We start from the raw sequence: 17223 nt of genomic DNA on the forward strand, positions 1-17223 counted from the left end.
AATTACTTTAAATTTTAATTATTATTTTGCAAATTAAATTAAATGATACAATACATTACAAATTAATTTTATTAGGTTTTATAAATTTAATATTCTTGAATTTAAAATTATATATATAAACTACTATCATAAAAAGAAAATTCAAAAATGGCTCCATAGCATAGTGGTATTGCGCTTCCCTAGTAAGGAAGAGGTCATGAGTTCGATCCTCATTGGAGCCTTTTAAAATTCGATCAGGAATAGACCAAAGGATCGATTCTCATGCATGGATTCTCATGCATGGATTCTCATGCATGGATTCTCATGCATGGATTCTCATGCATGGATTATCATGCATGGATTCTCATGCATGGATTCTCATGCATGGATTCTCATGCATGGATTATCATGCATGGATTCTCATGCATGGATTCTCATGCATGGATTCTCATGCATGGATTCTCATGCATGGATTCTCATGTGCGATTATTTTTATCAATTCACATCTAGAAAAACCTAAATGAAACTAAAAAAAATGTTTGATGAACAGTAAAAAGACATTTTCTTTTTAATTTTTTTTTAATATTTACAATTGTTTTTTATTTTCTTATTATTTTTTTTTTTTTTTTTTTTTTTATTTAAAATTTAATTATTAAATAATTTCACTGATACTTTCAAAGAAAGAAATATTTGGGAAGGTAATATTATGAGCCATTAGACATGATTGGTCAATTATAAAAGAATTAATATCAGTGCCTTCTTGTTCAATTAATTTTGTTGGTCGGGGGCTTGATAAAATGGCACCATCATCGAATCTTACACCAATGTATAAATCAATTGTTGAAATTTTTATTTTGCAAGATTCATTTTTATTTAAATAAAATGTTTCTGATGTTCCATTTGTTAATAGAATAATTTCATGTTCAGTTTTATTTACCAATTCAAACTGTTTTTTTGGTGATGATATTAATTTCATAGATTTTGAAAATCTTAAAATTGGTTTATTCTTATAATTATTATTATTATTATTTTTAAAATTAAAAAAGAAATTAGTTAATATTTTTTTATATTAAATAAATATTTATATATGATTAAAATTATACAATACAATTATAAATGGATGATGTAATAAAGTTTGTGCATCTAATCTATCAGATAAATTAGTTGCTAAACAACTATGTAAGAAATCAAATTGTTCAGTTGGTAAATCATCAGGAATATTATTTAAAGATTTATCTATCATTTTTAATAAAATAAAACCAAAACTCCAAATATCGGATTTATGAGTAAAATTATTTGATTTTAAAACTTCAGGTGATTGATAATCTTGATTTAAAAAATTAGTTTTTGTAACACCAAAATCAATTATTTTAATTGTAAGAGTTTCTGGAAAAATAATGACATTTGAACAATTTAAATCTCTATGTACAATTTGATGATTATCCATAAAACGTAAAGCTAATAAAATTTGTTCACAAATTTCTCTAATAACTTCTTGTGAGAAAAAATTATTATTATCAAATTTATCAATTGAAATTCCACCATTAATTGATTCCTGATAAATTATAACATTTTTTTCACTTTTTTTTTCATCAATATCATAGTGTTTTATAATTGATGGATGATTTAATTTTTTTAATTTATAAATTTCATTTTCATTCTAATTTTGTTAAATAAAAAAATAAAAAAAAAAAAAAAAAAAAAAAAAAATTAATTATTTGGAATGAAAAACAATTTATTTTAAATTCCATTGTGTAAATAAAAAAAAACTTACATTATAATTTAATTTATTAATTTTTCTAATATCACATTCGATATCCATTTTTTTATTATTATCTATTATTTATTATTTATTGATTGTTCTCTTTGTTACTACTATAATTTTTATTTTATAATAGTTTTTTTTTTTTTTTTTTTTTTGTAAATAATAATTTTTAAATATTGAAAAGACACAAAATTATTATATAATAAAATTGAATATCAATTATTTTTTTTTTTTTTTTTTTTTAAAAAAAAATAATTAAATAATAAAAAAAATAATAATAATTTATATAAAAAAATAATAATTTAAATAATTTTTTTTTTTTTTTTTTTAATTATCAAAAGATAAATTTTTAATTGAGGATCCTGTATATCGTATAGATTATATACAACACCACACAGTTAACACATATAAAAATAAACACATATTAATAACCAATACATAGTCTCAACACACACTTTTTTTTTTTTGCTTGTGTGGTTCCTATAATTTTTTCTTTCAAAAACAAAAAAAAAACAAAACAAAATCAAATTGGGGGTCACATGAATTGAAATTATTTATTTATAATTAAAATATTTTTTATTACTAATTGTTTTTTTTTTTTTTTTGAATTATTTTTTTTGAATACCAAGACATCAAAAATTTTATATCACTATTTTTACAATTATTATTATTTTTTTTTTATTTATTAATTATTATTTTTTTTTTTTTATTTTTTTTTTTTTTTTTTGTGGGTGTGTTATTTGTGTATTGTATAAAATTTTACTGAATTATTTTTGTGTTTGATTTTAGTTCAACGAATATGAAAATGTTTAAAAATAAATCGTATATGGGAACATGATGATGTTATATTTTTACATTATGATAATTAAATAATCAAAAAAAAAAAAAAAAACAAATATAAAAATAAAAAAACACTTCTTTCCAATTTAGGAATATATCTTGATCCAATAAATGTAACAATATTATTTAAATAAATTATTTGATTAATATGTATAATTATAATAATATTAAAAAAATAAATGTCCAATTTTTTTTTTTTATTTTATCATTGTTTAAAAAAATTAATGATTCTTAAATAATAGAGTTTTCCTCAATAATTAATTATAAAAAAAAAAAAAAAAATTCTTAATATTATTTGAATGTGAATGATATAAAATATATTAAAAAAAAATATATATATATTTAATTATAACCAACAAATTTTTTTTTTTTTTGAACTACAAAGAATTCTTTTAATATATAGTTTATTATTTTCTTCTTTATTTTCTTACTCTTCACTAAAACTTAAAAATTCATCTTCTTCACTTAAACTATAATCATTATCTTCTAAAACAGTATTATCTTCACCCTCTTTATTTATTTTCTTGATTCTATTACATTCACTCTCACTATAATAATTTTCTTTGTCTTCATGCTCACCCTTGTCACCATCATCTTCATCATCATCTTCATCATCATCATCATCATCATCATCATCATCATCATCATCATCTTCATCCTCGTCTTCGTCTTCGTCCTCATCTTCATCATCATATTCATCTTCAGAATCTGAATGAGGTTGAATTAATCCATTTGGATTTAAATAGTCATATTCTTGAATTTGTTGTTCTAAAACACTGATACCTTTGGAATCAATTGAGACCATTGAGTTTATTGAATGAACATATTGACAAAATGGACCCCAAGTTCTATCTTTTTTTAAGAGTTTAGAATTACCAATTACAAATAATCCAAATTTAGCTCTTGTGAGTGCGACATTAATACGTCTACGATCAGAAAGGAAACCAATTCTTTCGCTTCTTACACACGATAAAATTATGATATCTTTTTCTGAACCTTGAAAACCATCAATTGTTGATGTTTCAATATTTAATGGATAATTAAACTGTTTATGTTGTTCTTTGATTTCACTCTTTTGTAATTTATATGGCGTAATAATACCAAATGAGAACTTTTTACATTCTGGATAATCTTGAACTAACTTTTTAATCAATGTGAATACCATTGTGATTTCTAATTTATTCTTTAATGATCTTTTACCACTTTCTTCTTTTGAATCAATAACATCATAGAATCTAATTGGACCATATTTGATATCTGAATGGAAATTATGTTGATTGTATACTAATGACTTTACATTATCACCATCTAATAATCTGTCTCTATAGAATTGATTTGATGGGAATCTTGAAATTGTTGGATGCATACGATATTGAACATGTAACATTTCAACTGGTAATACTTTTGATAATCTTTCGAATAATGATATATTTAAACCATTTTCTGCACTTTCTGTAGAGAAGATAGTTGGTGGTAATTGTAATGGATCACCAACGAGAATTAACTTTTCAATATTACCAATACATAATGGAATTATTGATGATGGTTCAGTTGATTGAGTTGATTCATCTACTAATATAATATCTGCTCTAAAGTTGTTCTTAACAGTTTCAGAACCACTTCCAGATAGAGTTGAGAAAACAATGGATGCTCTATAGATACTATCAGATTTCTCACGTTGAGTTTTATTGAAAATTGAAATACTATGACAATCTGGTGATATATTTTCCTTTTTACCAATACGTACCATATTTGGTAAATAAGGTTTACCATCTAAACCTATTAATTTCTTTTTTGAACATCTCTTTGCAATTTCATCTACTGATGCATGTGATGGACCACATACTAATATCTTGAATTCTGGATTAATTGCTAATAAAATTGAAAGTAAATAATAAATTGTTGTAGTTTTACCAGTACCTGGTGGACCTTGAATTAATGTAATACCTTTTGTTGATAATGATGTTTCAATTGAATTAAATTGTGATGTATTCAATTCTTGAATACACATGGATCTCAACAATGATGGAATAGCCATTCTCTTTGAGGATAGTATATCGTGGTCTTTTCTTGATGGTTGTAAAATTTGATCAAATAGTATTCCAGAATTTCTAAAATCTTTTATTGCATTCAACTCTCTAATGAATGTAATGCAATTTGAAACTTTTATAAAGTATAACTTTTCTTTTATAGTATTGGAATCTTTCAAATAGTTTTTATGATTGAATGAAATTGAATCAAACATTTCTATTATAGGATCCATTGAATCTGATGAATGAAATTTACATTTTACAATTTGTGTATTCTCTTCTAAATCAACATTTGAACAATTGAGTACTAAACCCATTGCAAACATTGGTTCATTGGTATTATCAAATACTTTAAAAAGTAAAACATCATTATAAAATAATTCTTGGGACCCATCATTTACATCAATTTCAAACTTCATAATTGAATAGTCGGATATCTCTTTAAATGAGTGAATTGTTGGTCCATCAATCATCTTAATTTTATCTAAACCTATTAATGTACCATCTTTTTCTGATATTGAAACACCTTCAATTTCATCAAATTCACCTGCAAGTTGTTTCCTATATTCCTCCACTATCAAAGGTTTCATTAAATCCATATATTCTTCATGATTTGAGTAACTTGATTTCAAATTTCTAATACTATTCACCTGTATTAATGGAATTCTTTCTGGACTAATCTTTAAAAATATTGATAATATTTCGTAAGGACTCTTTAAAAAAACACTAACTAATTCACGAATTAATACAATTTTTAAAAAATTTTCATTATTATTATAATTGTTTTTATTATTATTATTATTAAATTTATTATTTGATTTGGTTGTTGTTGTTGTAGTAGTTGTTGGTGTTGTTGTTGGTGTTGGAGTTGGTGTTGATGATGAGTTTATTAAAACCTTTTCATTTTTAATTAATTGATAAATTTCATTAAATAACAATTTTGAAATTAAGGTTAACCTTTCAGAGTTTAATAATTTAAAAGTTGGAATTTTAATAGCGGAACGATTAATTTTTGTTTTAGATTTAAATTTTTTGATAAAACCATCAGAGAATTTACCTCTAATTAAATCTAAAAAGTTTAATTTAGTTTCATTATTTCTCTCTAATTCTAATTTCAATTGATCTGAATTTATGGGTCTAAAAGTTTTTGTTTTTTCTTTTAACTCTGAAATTTGTGAGAAATGGTTGAATTCTATCATTACCATTAATGATAATGATTTTTGATAAATTGAATCAATATTTTCAGTATTTATATTATTTCTTTGAACCATTGAAATATCGTGTATTAATCTAATTTTTAAAACTTGAATATGCATATTAAATTGATTTTTGTTCTCATCAATTATTTTCTTTACTTGTTCTAATGATGGTTGATAAGATGGATTCAATTTTGATAATGTATCCAATTTTCTAAAAATTAAATCTGCACTATTTGAATCTTCAAATATTAAATTTAATAAACTACGTTTCAATGGTTGGTTTATATCAAAAGTGGATGAACCACTTTGAGGTGTTGTTGTTGTATGAGTGGTTGCGGTTGTGGTGGTTGTGGTAGGTGAAAGTGAATCTGGTTCAATCACTGATTTAGTTGAGGCAATTTTTTGTGGTATTTGTTTTATTGTTGGTTGGGCCTCGTTTGGTTTACCTGGATTTATTGGAGCTGGTAATGACGGTAAAGTTGTTGTTGTAGGAGTGGTTGTGGTTGTGGTTGTAGTTGTGGTTGTGGTTGTGGTTGTGGTAGGAGAAAGTGAATCCGGTTCAATCACTGATTTAGTTGAGGCAATTGTTTGTGGTATTTGTTTTATTGTTGGTTGGGCCTCATTTGGTTTACCTGGATTTATTGGAGCTGATAATGATGGTAAACTTGTTGTTGTTGTTGTTGTTGTCGGAGTGGTTGTGGTGGTGGGTCTTATTGAAGTTGTTGTGTTTGTGGTGGTTATGGTAGGTGAAAGTGAATCGGATCCAATCACTGATTTAGTTGAGGCAACTGTTTGTGGTATTTGTTTTATTGTTGGCTTGGCTTCATTTGATCTACCTTGATTTATTGGAGCTGAGAATAATGGTAAACTTGTTGCTGTCGTCGACGTTGTTGTTGTTGTTGTTGTTTTTGTTGTTTTTGGTGCATTTGAATAGATAGTATACTTTTCTGATAAAGATTTTCCTTTTCCTATTAGCTTCATACATTTTTCAAATGATTCACAAATTTTGATAAAATTTGAATCAATTAAACCATCTAAATACTCTGTAAATCTTAAATCATTGATACGATAATTTTTATTCTTTAAAACTGTTCTAAATTCAATTAATTCTTTTTTTAATTTACTTGGAAAAATACATTTTTCAATATCTAAAAACGATATTGGCATTTCAAATTGTACAGAAGTTTCTATTTCAATTCTACCTCTAATTTTTTGTATTCTATTTGATGTTAATCTTTTAAAAAAAAAACTAAACTCGATTAAAAAATTTAAATTACTATAATCACTATATAATTGATATATATTTCTTTTAATTATATCATCTTCATCTTCATCTTCACCTTCATCTTCATCTTCATCTTCATCTTTATTATTATTATTATTATTATAATATAATAAATCATTTCTTTGAAAAAATGTAGGAAATTTAGAAGAGACATGAATTGAAGCTGTATATTTGACATTGTTGATTTTACGTAATAAAAAGAATTTTGATGAGGATTTAAGTAATACTTCTTGAATTTTACTTTGAAAAGTTGGAAAATAATTTTCAATATCCTCTAAACTATCTATTAATATTGATGAGTTTATAGTTTCAGTGGTAATTTGAGGTGTTGGTGATAAATTAATTGTTTCATTTAATTGAGTTAATAATACTCCAAGTTTTGGGTAAAGTGATTTTATATAATTTGAAACTGTTTGATTTGGAAGAGGCAATGAGAAATCTGGAATCATATATGATTCTGTTTTATTTGTAGGAGTGAAAATATATGGTTTTGAAATTAAATTTGGATCAAAAGTACCAATTTTTTTAAATTTTATTGAAATTCCACTTGATTTTAAATGATTTTTAAAGTCATTTATAGAATTTTTTTTTGAACTTTTTGTTTGTGAAAAATGATTCTTTAATAAATGTATTTGATAATGTACATTAAATTTTATAATGGTTTGAAATTTGATAAATTTATTAAAAAAATCACTTGATAAAATTAAATGCTCACTAACTGTATTATTATTATTATTATTATTATTATTATTATTATTATTATTATTATTATTTTTATTATTATTATTATTATTATTATTATTATTATTATTATTTAAAAAATTATTCTTTATTTCTTTTAATAATTTTTTTTTTAATTTTTCAATCAGAGTAGTAAAAAAATCATCTTCCAAAGCTTCAATTATAAATTCTAGTTGATCTACACATGTTGGAAATTGGACTTTTAATTGTTTAATTGTTTCTAATTGTTTTTTGGGGTTATTACATTCTTTAAATATTAATTTTATTAGATTATTATTATTATTATCATCATTATTATCATCATTATTATTATTATTATTATTACTATTATTATTACTATTATTATTATTGTTATTATTATTATTAATGGTATTTGTCGATGATAATTCAGATTGCGTTGGATTTATTAATGACAAAGAAGGTGACAGATTTTTGCTTTCACTAGAAAAATTAAATGAGAGTTAGAAAAATGGCAAAAAAAAAAAAAAAAAAAAAAAAATATCTAATATCAATATTTTACTCTTCTGTTTTTAAAATAGAACCCATATTTTTTTTTGTGTAGGTGATAATAAAAAAAAAAAAAAAAAAAAAAAAAATTAAAAAACAATACAATAATATATCCAATTATATACAATTATATATACAATGGTTTTATTTGTTGTGTTGAATTTTTAAAATAAAAAATAAAAAAATTTTCAAATACGAATCAAAATTTGGGTTTTAAAAAAAAGAAAATTCAAAAAAAAAAAAAAAAAATCAAAAAAAATTAAATTAAAAATCCGATTAAGTACGATTTAAAATAAAAAAAAAAAAAATAAATAATAAAATGAAATAATATAAAAAAAAATAATAAAATAAAATTATAAAAAAGAAAAAATTTGTATCATTTATTTTAAAATAAAAGAATAAAAAAAATTAATTTAAAACTTTACTTTTTTTTTTTTTTATTACTAAAATAAATGGACAATTTAAAAAAAAAAAAAAAAATAAAAAAAATTTTAAAAAATGGAAAAATTTTGATTTGTCGTCCCCAAAAAAAAATCAAAGAGAAAAAGAAAAAAAAATAAAAAAAAAAAAAATTTGGTTATTTTTTTTTATTTTTTTTTTTTTTATATAAATAGATATTTTCAATTGTGTTTATAAAAAAAGAGTTAAAATGAGTTTAGGGACATTAGTTTTAAAAAAAAAAAACGTAGGTAAAATTGGTGGATTTAATGACTGAAGGAAATGAATTACCATATTAACTAAACAGAATGAACTAAATGTTTTCTCTGCTGCATTATTTAAATCTTTTGAGATTGCCCACCATTTTACTAATAATGCTAAATCTATACATCTATTATCAATTGAACAATATTCACCTAACAATAATGAATTGTGATAACTAATCATTGAATTAAAACACATATCGAAATGAATACCTGATGATATCTCTTTGAATCTAATGATTGGTATTTTTGCATCCATTCTTTTTTCAATTAATTTATATTGTTGAGATCTATTTAAGTATTTATAAACTTGTTTTAAATAAGTTGTATCTTCCTTTTGAATACATGAAAATATATCACCAGATTGTCATCGTATATCTCTTTTTGATAAAACACTAGCACAAAGAAAAGAAATTCTTAAGAATGCAAATATTGTTTTCTCAACATTATCAGCAAGTGGTTCTGGTCCTGTTAGAAGTAACTTTAAAGCAAATATTGTACATGCACAAGTACAAGTTTAACAGGTTCATCAGATTTAACAGGTTTAACTGGTACAGGTAAAGGTTTTTACAGGTTTAGCAGATTCAGGTAAAGGTTGTCAGGAAGATTATAAATCTACCTATGCACTATGACATTAGGAGTGGTTTAATATTTTTTAATACTTAGACAATAATAACAATAAAAAAACAAAAAAAAATTTTATTTTTATTTCTTAAAAAAGTAAACAAAATAAATAAAATAGAAATTTTGCCTATTGCAATAGTAAAGATACAATTTTTAAAAATTTAAAATCGAAGTCATAATTTAATAAATAAAAATAAAAATAAAATTATTTGTTTTTTTAAATAATTCCCATGGAATTTAGATTTTGCCTTAAGAAATCTATCCGTAAATATTTTTACAAGATTAAAAAAAAAAAAAAAATTCAAATTTACTTGTCCTTTTATTTATTTTAATTTAAACAAAAAAAAAAAAAAAATGGTTTGGGTATTATTTTTTAATTTTTTTTTTTTTGTAAAACTCTAAGAAAGTAATCCATTTGACGATAATGATAAATTCTCTTTGAATAAATCATTAATTGTTGTTTTGGTTGATCTTAAAGAATATTCCATCATTGTGAATTCCATTAATACTCTTTGGTATGTTTTTTTAATTGATGATGCTAAATTTCTATCATTAATAAATGGATCAAGTACAATGATATGACCTTTTACTGGTGTACCCTTTATAGTTGATCTTTTTAATAATGCTCCATTTTCACATAAACTACCACCACCACTTGAGTGACTAATTGATATGATATTCTCTTTATAATTAAATGTTGAATAATAATAAAAGAATTGATAAAACAATTGAGCGATTGTCAATTTGTTTCTTTTTGGTTCAAATTTGTTAAAACTTGACCAATCATAATATTTAACTAAATAATTTTCTACGATTGTTTGTGATTTTAATTTAATTAAATTTCTATCTGTTGAATACTTTTCTAATAGTTGATTTGATGTTGTTTGTAAATTTGGTAAAATTGGTGGATTTAATGACTGAAGGAAATGAATTACCATATTAACTAAACAGAATGAACTAAATGTTTTCTCTGCTGCATTATTTAAATCTTTTGAAACTGCCCACCATTTTACTAATAATGCTAAATCTCTACATCTTTTATCAATTGAACAATATTCACCTAACAATAATGAATTGTGATAACTCATCATAGAATGAAAGCACATATCGAAATGAATACCTGATGATATCTCTTTGAATCTAATGATTGGTACTTTTGCACTAATTCTTTTTTCAATTAATTTATATAGTTGAGATCTATTTAAATATTTATAAACTTGTTTTAAATGAGTTGTATCTTCTTTTTGAGTACTTGAGAAATTAATATCTAAATCACTATCATTCAATGATAATCCACTCAAGAATGAACCATATAAATTAATTGATGCTGTTGCGAAACCTTCTGATATTAATTTCTTTAATCTATTATAACTATCTTGTTTAATTGATTTCTTTTTACATTCAATTTTTGAAATAATTTCATTAAGAGAATTATTTGTTTTTGATGATGATAAAGATTGTGAAATTTCTTGTATTTCTAAATTATTTAAAACTTTCTTTAAATATGAATCCAAGAGACGTGAATATTTAACAAAACTATCTCTTAATGTTTTCTTTTTTGATAAAGTTGATTGATCTATTTTTTCTTGATTTGATTTTTGTAATTCTATAATAATATTAATAAGAGTGTTTGGAAAATCTTTATCAATGATTAAATTATTTGAATCTGGTGAAACTGTCTCATCTTCATCATCATCATCGCTGATACTATAATATTCATCATCATCATCATCCAAATCATCATTATCTTCACCTTCTTGATTAATTTTCTTGATTCTATTACTTTCATCATCTTCATCATGCTCTTGTATTTCTTCATTATCTTCATCTTCGTCTTCCTCTTCATCTTTACCATCATATTCATCTTCAGAATCTGAATGGAATTCAATTAATCCATTTGGATTTAAAGAGTCATATTCTTGAATTTGTTGTTCTAAAACACTGATACCTTTAGAATCAATTGAGACCATTGAGTTTATTGAATGAACATATTGACAAAATGGACCCCAAGTTCTATCTTTTTTTAAGAGTTTAGAATTACCAATTACAAATAATCCAAATTTAGCTCTTGTGAGTGCGACATTAATACGTCTACGATCAGAAAGGAAACCAATTCTTTCACTTCTTACACATGATAAAATTATAATATCTTTTTCTGAGCCTTGAACCCCATCAATTGTTGATGTTTCAATATTTAATGGATAATTAAACTGTTTATGTTGTTCTTTGATTTCACTCTTTTGTAATTTATATGGCGTAATAATACCAAATGAGAACTTTTTACATTCTGGATAATCTTGAACTAACTTTTTAATCAATGTGAATACCATTGTGATTTCTAATTTATTCTTTAATGATCTTTTACCACTTTCTTCTTTTGAATCAATAACATCATAGAATCTAATTGGACCATATTTGATATCAGAATGGAAATTATGTTGATTGTATACTAATGACTTTACATTATCACCATCTAATAATCTGTCTTTATAGAATTGATTTGATGGGAATCTTGAAATTGTTGGATGCATACGATATTGTGTATTTAACATTTCAACTGGTAATACTTTTGATAATCTTTCAAATAATGATATATTTAAACCATTTTCTGCACTTCCTGATGAGAAAATAGTTGGTGGTAATTGTAATGGATCACCAACAAGAATTAACTTTTCAATATTACCAATACATAATGGAATTAGTGAAGCTGGTTCAGATGATTGAGTTGATTCATCTACTAATACAATATTTGCTTTAAAGTTACTTCTAACAGAACCAGAACCACTTGCTGAAAGAGTTGAGAAAACAATATTTGCATTTCTAATAATTTCTTTTCTTTGTGCTGGTGTTTTGTCATAGGGTGATATACGATGACAATCTGGTGATATATTTTGAAGTTTACCAATACGTACCATATTTGGTAAATAAGGTTTACCATCTACATTTATTAAACTCTTTTTTAAACATCTCTTTGCAACTTCATCTACTGATGCATGTGATGGACCACATACTAATATCTTGAATTTTGGATTAATTGCTAATAAAATTGAAAGTAAATAATAAATTGTTGTAGTTTTACCAGTACCTGGTGGACCTTGAATTAATGTAATACCTTTTTTTGATAATGATGTTTCAATTGCATTAAATTGTGATGCATTCAATTCTTGAATACAAATGGATCTTAACAATGATGGAATCTCCATTCTCATTGATGTCATTAAATTATAAACTTCCAATGATGGTTGTAAAATTTGATTTAAAAGTGTTTTTGAATTTTTAAACTCTTCTGTTGCTTCTAATTCTCTAATGAATGTAGTACTATTAGAAACCTTTATAAAATGTAAAATATCTTTTGAATATCTTTTCGAATTCAATGAAACTGAATAAAACTTTTCAATTAATGGTTTCGTTGAATCCGATAATACAAATTCGCAAATTATTTTTTGTTTTTTACTTTTTAATTCTGAAGATCTTGTAACTAAACTCAATGCAAACATTGGTTTATTTGTATGATCAAATGCTTTAAAAAGTAAAATATCATTAAGGTATATTTCCTCTAATTCATCCTTAACTTTAATATTAAATGTAATTTCAACAGAATCCTCCGACAACTCTTGGAATGAATGAATTGTTGGTGTATCATTCATTTTAACTCTATCTAAACCTATTAATGTACCATCTTGTTCTGATATTGAAATACCTTCAATTTCATCAAAATCACCTTCGAGTTGTGCTCTATATTCTTCTACTATTAAAGGTTTCATTAAATTTACAAATTCTGATTGGTCAGAATAACTATCTTGTAATGAATGAATATTATCAGCTTGAATTAATGGAATTCTTTCTGGATTACTCTTTAAAAATATTGACAATATCTCTTCAGAATCTTTTGAAATTACTTCAACATGATCACGAACTAAAACAACTTTTCTATTATTATTATTGTTATTTCTTGATCTTATTGTAGTTGTTGCAGTTGCTGTTCCTGTTGGGGATTTGATAAACAACTTTTCACTTTTAATTAATTGGTGAATTTCATTAAATTGTAACTTTGAAATTAAACCTAACTTTTCAGAGTTTAATAATTTAAAAGATGGAATCTTTAAAGTTGAACCATTGATTTTTGTTGTTGATTCAAAGTTACTGACGAGATTATCAAAGAATTTACCTTTAACTATATTTGAAAATTCTAACTTCGTTCTATTTTTTTTTGCTAATTCTGAATTCAACTGATTGTATTTGTGTCTACAAGTCTTTGTTTTTTCTTTTAATTCTGAATACTGTGAGAAATGATTAAACTCTAATAATACCATTAATGATAATGACTTGTTATATATTTTTTCAATATTTTGATTGCTTGTATTATTTTTTTGAATCTTTGAAATATCTGTTTTTAATCTATTTTTAATAGCATTAATAGTTGAATTAAATTGAGTTATACTCTCATTGATAATATCATTCACTTGTTCAATTGATTTTTTCTTTGATGGATATGATTTAAATAATCTATCCAATGTTTTAATAATTGAATCTGCACTAGTTGAATCTTCAAATATTAATTTCAATAAACTATGTTTCAATGATTGGTTTATATCAAATGTAGTAGTAGCAGCACTAGTATTATTAGAAGCAGATGATGCTGTAGTTGATTTATCTGTTGATGTTGTTGCAGAGGTATTTGCAGTGGTTGAGGTTGTTGTTGTTGTTGTTTTTGTTGTAGCTTTATCTTTTATAATACTAGTGGTAGTTGAAGCTGTAGGTGTTTTTGAACTTGTTGTATTAGATATTTTTTGTGAATTTGAAAGTGATAAATCTTTATAATCTAATACTAAAGATTTTATATGAATTATAAAAGATTTTATTAAAGTTCCAATTGTATTATCACTTTCATTTTTATGACCAAGTGGTAATTTAAATAATTCTACATTCATCACATATTCAGTTTTTTTAGATTTAATATTTAATTTTACTTGTTCTGGAATATAGTTTGAAATGTCTATTGATTTTTGATCAATAAATGCTTCAACTTTAATACAAAATCTTTGGTGGTGAGTATTCAATAAATTGAATGCCTCTGATCTAGAATCCAAAAAGGTTGGTGAGTTTTTAACTGTGAAATTTTTATCAAAATATTCTTTAATATAATTTCTTTGCACTAAATTACTAAATTCAATTAATGAAATGATTGTAAAAATTGTTTCATTAATTTCATTAAATTTTGATGGATTTACACTTGATTTTAATAATTTTCTTATATCTTTTGATGTACCAATTCTATAAGATTCAGTCTTTTTTTTGAATGGTAAAACTATGTCTTTTACCATTGATTTAATTGAATCTATTTGTAAATTAAATGTTGGATATTGATTCTTTAAACTATCAATTGCTTCTGGTTTGTTAAAAAATGTATTAAATAATGAAAATATTTGTTTTTCAATATTTGATGGTGTCTTCAAAATTACTGTTGGTATATTTGATAATAATTCTTTTGGTGTTGATGTTGGTGTTGGTGTTGGTGTTGGTGTTGGTGTTGGTGTTGGTGTTGGTGTTGGTGTTGGTGTTGGTGTTGGTGTTGGTGTTGGAGTTGGAGTTGGAGTTGGAGTTGGTGTTGGTGTTGGTGTTGGTGTTGGTGTTAGTGTTGGTATTGGTTGTGTTGTTGTTGTTGAGTTTGATAAAAGTTGATAATCTAAAATTAAAGATTTTATATAAATCAAATGTGATTCGATTAATGTTCCAATGGTATTACTTTCGATATTCTTGTGACCAAGTTCTAATTTAAATAAACCAATATTAAATAAAACTTTTTTAGAATCTAATTCTAACTTCAATGGTTTTGGAACAAATTTTGAAACAAAAGATGGATTTTGACTAATAAATTCCTCTAGATTGATTTTTGATTTTTGATATTGAGTTTCCAATAAACCAAAAGCCTCTAATTGTAAACTTGCTTGGTGTGTGATTTTGACTATATTTTTTTCAATATATTTTTTAACACTACTTCTTTGGATTAGATTACTCAACTCTATTAATGAAATGATTGTAACAAATATTGTTACAATTTCATCAAACTTTTTTGAATTTATCTTTGAATTCAATGATTTTTTAAGTTGATTTAATGTTGTAATTTTCACTGAATCAATATTGGTTTGACTTTCTTTTATAAAAGTTTCAACTGATAATAATTCTGATTTAAAACCTGGGTATTTTTTAATCAAACCTTGAATATCTTCTGATCTGTGGAATAATTTATTAAAAATTGAAAAAACTACGATTTCAGTAGTTGTTGGTTTTGTTTGTTGTTGGCTATTTATAACTTTTGATACCAATGATGGTGATGTTGCTAATGGTACTGTTGGTGGTGATACAGTTGTTGTTGTTGTTGCTAATGACACTGCTGGTGGTGTTATATCAATAACTGATGTAGATGATATTTTCTGTTCTATTGTAGTTGTACCTAAACATTTATTATATAATTTACAAAGGTTGATAAAGTTTGATTGAATTGAAATTGATATATCTTGAGAATCTGAAAATTTTAAATAATTTATTTTATAATTTTTACCCTTTAAAATAAATTTGAAATCATTTGAAATTTGACGAAATTTTGATGGATAATTACATTTGAAAACCTCTGATAATGTTATTGTTATATTTTGAGCTGACAATTGATCATAAAGCCTTTGTTTTTGATCAGCTGTGATTGATGTATCATCTGTAAATAATTTCTTTAAAATTAATCTTTGATATAAAAAACTAAATTCAATCATAATTTTCAATGCTATAAAATCATTATAAATTTGAAAAATATCGTTATTATTATTATTACGATTGATATTATTTAATAAATTTGTTTTTTTAACTAATTTACTAAATTTATCAGAGACATCTATTGAAGAAGATGTTTTAATAATTCCAATTTTATTCTCTAAAGAAGTTTTATCATTTTCTAAAATTTCTTTAATTTTCTTAATATCGAAATTTGGAAATAATTTACAAACACCATTAATTCCATTTATGATATCTTTTAAATTACTATGCTTGAATATAGTTTTAAAAATATCATTTTCATTACTATTTATAATTTGTGAATTTTCAGTAATATTCAATTTGTTCATATTATTTATTATTGAATCCATTGTACTATTGGTGTTAGTGTTGGTAGTGGTAGTGGTACTGGTGGTGGTAGTGGTACTGGTGGTGCTCGATTCTACAGTTGTTTTTGTTTTTTCTGGTACGCTTTGAGAAATTGGATTGTTATTATTTGATGAAGGTGGTGGTGGTGGTGGTGGTGAAGTTGATGAATTTGGAATATTTTCCCTAAAAAAAAAAAAAAAAAAAAAAAAAAAAAAAAAGAAATGGGAATTAGGAAAACAGGTATAACATAGAATTTTAAAATTTTATGAATTGAATTTTATAATATTAATATTTTACCCTTCTGTTTCTAAAGAAGAACTCATTTACAATTGTTGATTATTTTTTTTTTTTTCTTTAATTTTTTTTTTTTTTTTTTTTTTGGATCTTTGTTTTTTTTTTTTTTTTCTATTTTTTTTTT

At 23.6% G+C, this 17223-nt stretch overlaps 5 protein-coding genes and 1 non-coding gene across 6 annotated transcripts; 2 read left to right on the forward strand and 4 right to left on the reverse strand.

The window, feature by feature from the left end:
* The first annotated feature begins 149 nt into the window (after positions 1-149).
* tRNA-Thr-AGU-5 lies at positions 150-221 on the forward strand. Its single transcript has one exon. It is a non-coding gene; the product is annotated as a tRNA-Thr (tRNA).
* Positions 222-631: 410 nt separating this feature from the next.
* On the reverse strand, positions 632-1801 carry DDB_G0268656 (ULK-related protein kinase; the record flags this gene model as incomplete). The annotated part of the gene is made up of 3 exons (XM_641751.1): positions 632-985; positions 1088-1639; positions 1754-1801. 3 exons carry the CDS (start codon positions 1799-1801, stop codon positions 632-634), a joined length of 954 nt encoding a protein of 317 aa, XP_646843.1.
* A 1004-nt stretch (positions 1802-2805) lies between these two features.
* On the reverse strand, positions 2806-8385 carry DDB_G0268924 (hypothetical protein; the record flags this gene model as incomplete). Its single annotated transcript, XM_641752.2, has 3 exons — positions 2806-2833; positions 3016-8280; positions 8360-8385. The coding sequence occupies 3 exons, from the start codon at positions 8383-8385 to the stop codon at positions 2806-2808; spliced, it is 5319 nt and encodes a 1772-aa protein (XP_646844.2).
* A 591-nt stretch (positions 8386-8976) lies between these two features.
* DDB_G0268926 (hypothetical protein) lies at positions 8977-9306 on the reverse strand (the record flags this gene model as incomplete). Its single annotated transcript, XM_641753.1, has 1 exon — positions 8977-9306. The coding sequence occupies one exon, from the start codon at positions 9304-9306 to the stop codon at positions 8977-8979; it is 330 nt and encodes a 109-aa protein (XP_646845.1).
* Positions 9307-9392: 86 nt separating this feature from the next.
* Positions 9393-9568, forward strand: DDB_G0268658 (hypothetical protein; the record flags this gene model as incomplete). Its single annotated transcript, XM_641754.1, has 2 exons — positions 9393-9419; positions 9470-9568. The coding sequence occupies 2 exons, from the start codon at positions 9393-9395 to the stop codon at positions 9566-9568; spliced, it is 126 nt and encodes a 41-aa protein (XP_646846.1).
* A 501-nt stretch (positions 9569-10069) lies between these two features.
* Positions 10070-17128, reverse strand: DDB_G0268660 (DNA2/NAM7 helicase family protein; the record flags this gene model as incomplete). The annotated part of the gene is made up of 2 exons (XM_641755.2): positions 10070-16988; positions 17103-17128. The coding sequence occupies 2 exons, from the start codon at positions 17126-17128 to the stop codon at positions 10070-10072; spliced, it is 6945 nt and encodes a 2314-aa protein (XP_646847.2).
* Positions 17129-17223: the final 95 nt, after the last annotated feature.

The sequence above is a fragment of the Dictyostelium discoideum genome, assembly GCF_000004695.1.
Source record: "Dictyostelium discoideum AX4 chromosome 1 chromosome, whole genome shotgun sequence".
Taxonomy (NCBI): domain Eukaryota; phylum Evosea; class Eumycetozoa; order Dictyosteliales; family Dictyosteliaceae; genus Dictyostelium; species Dictyostelium discoideum.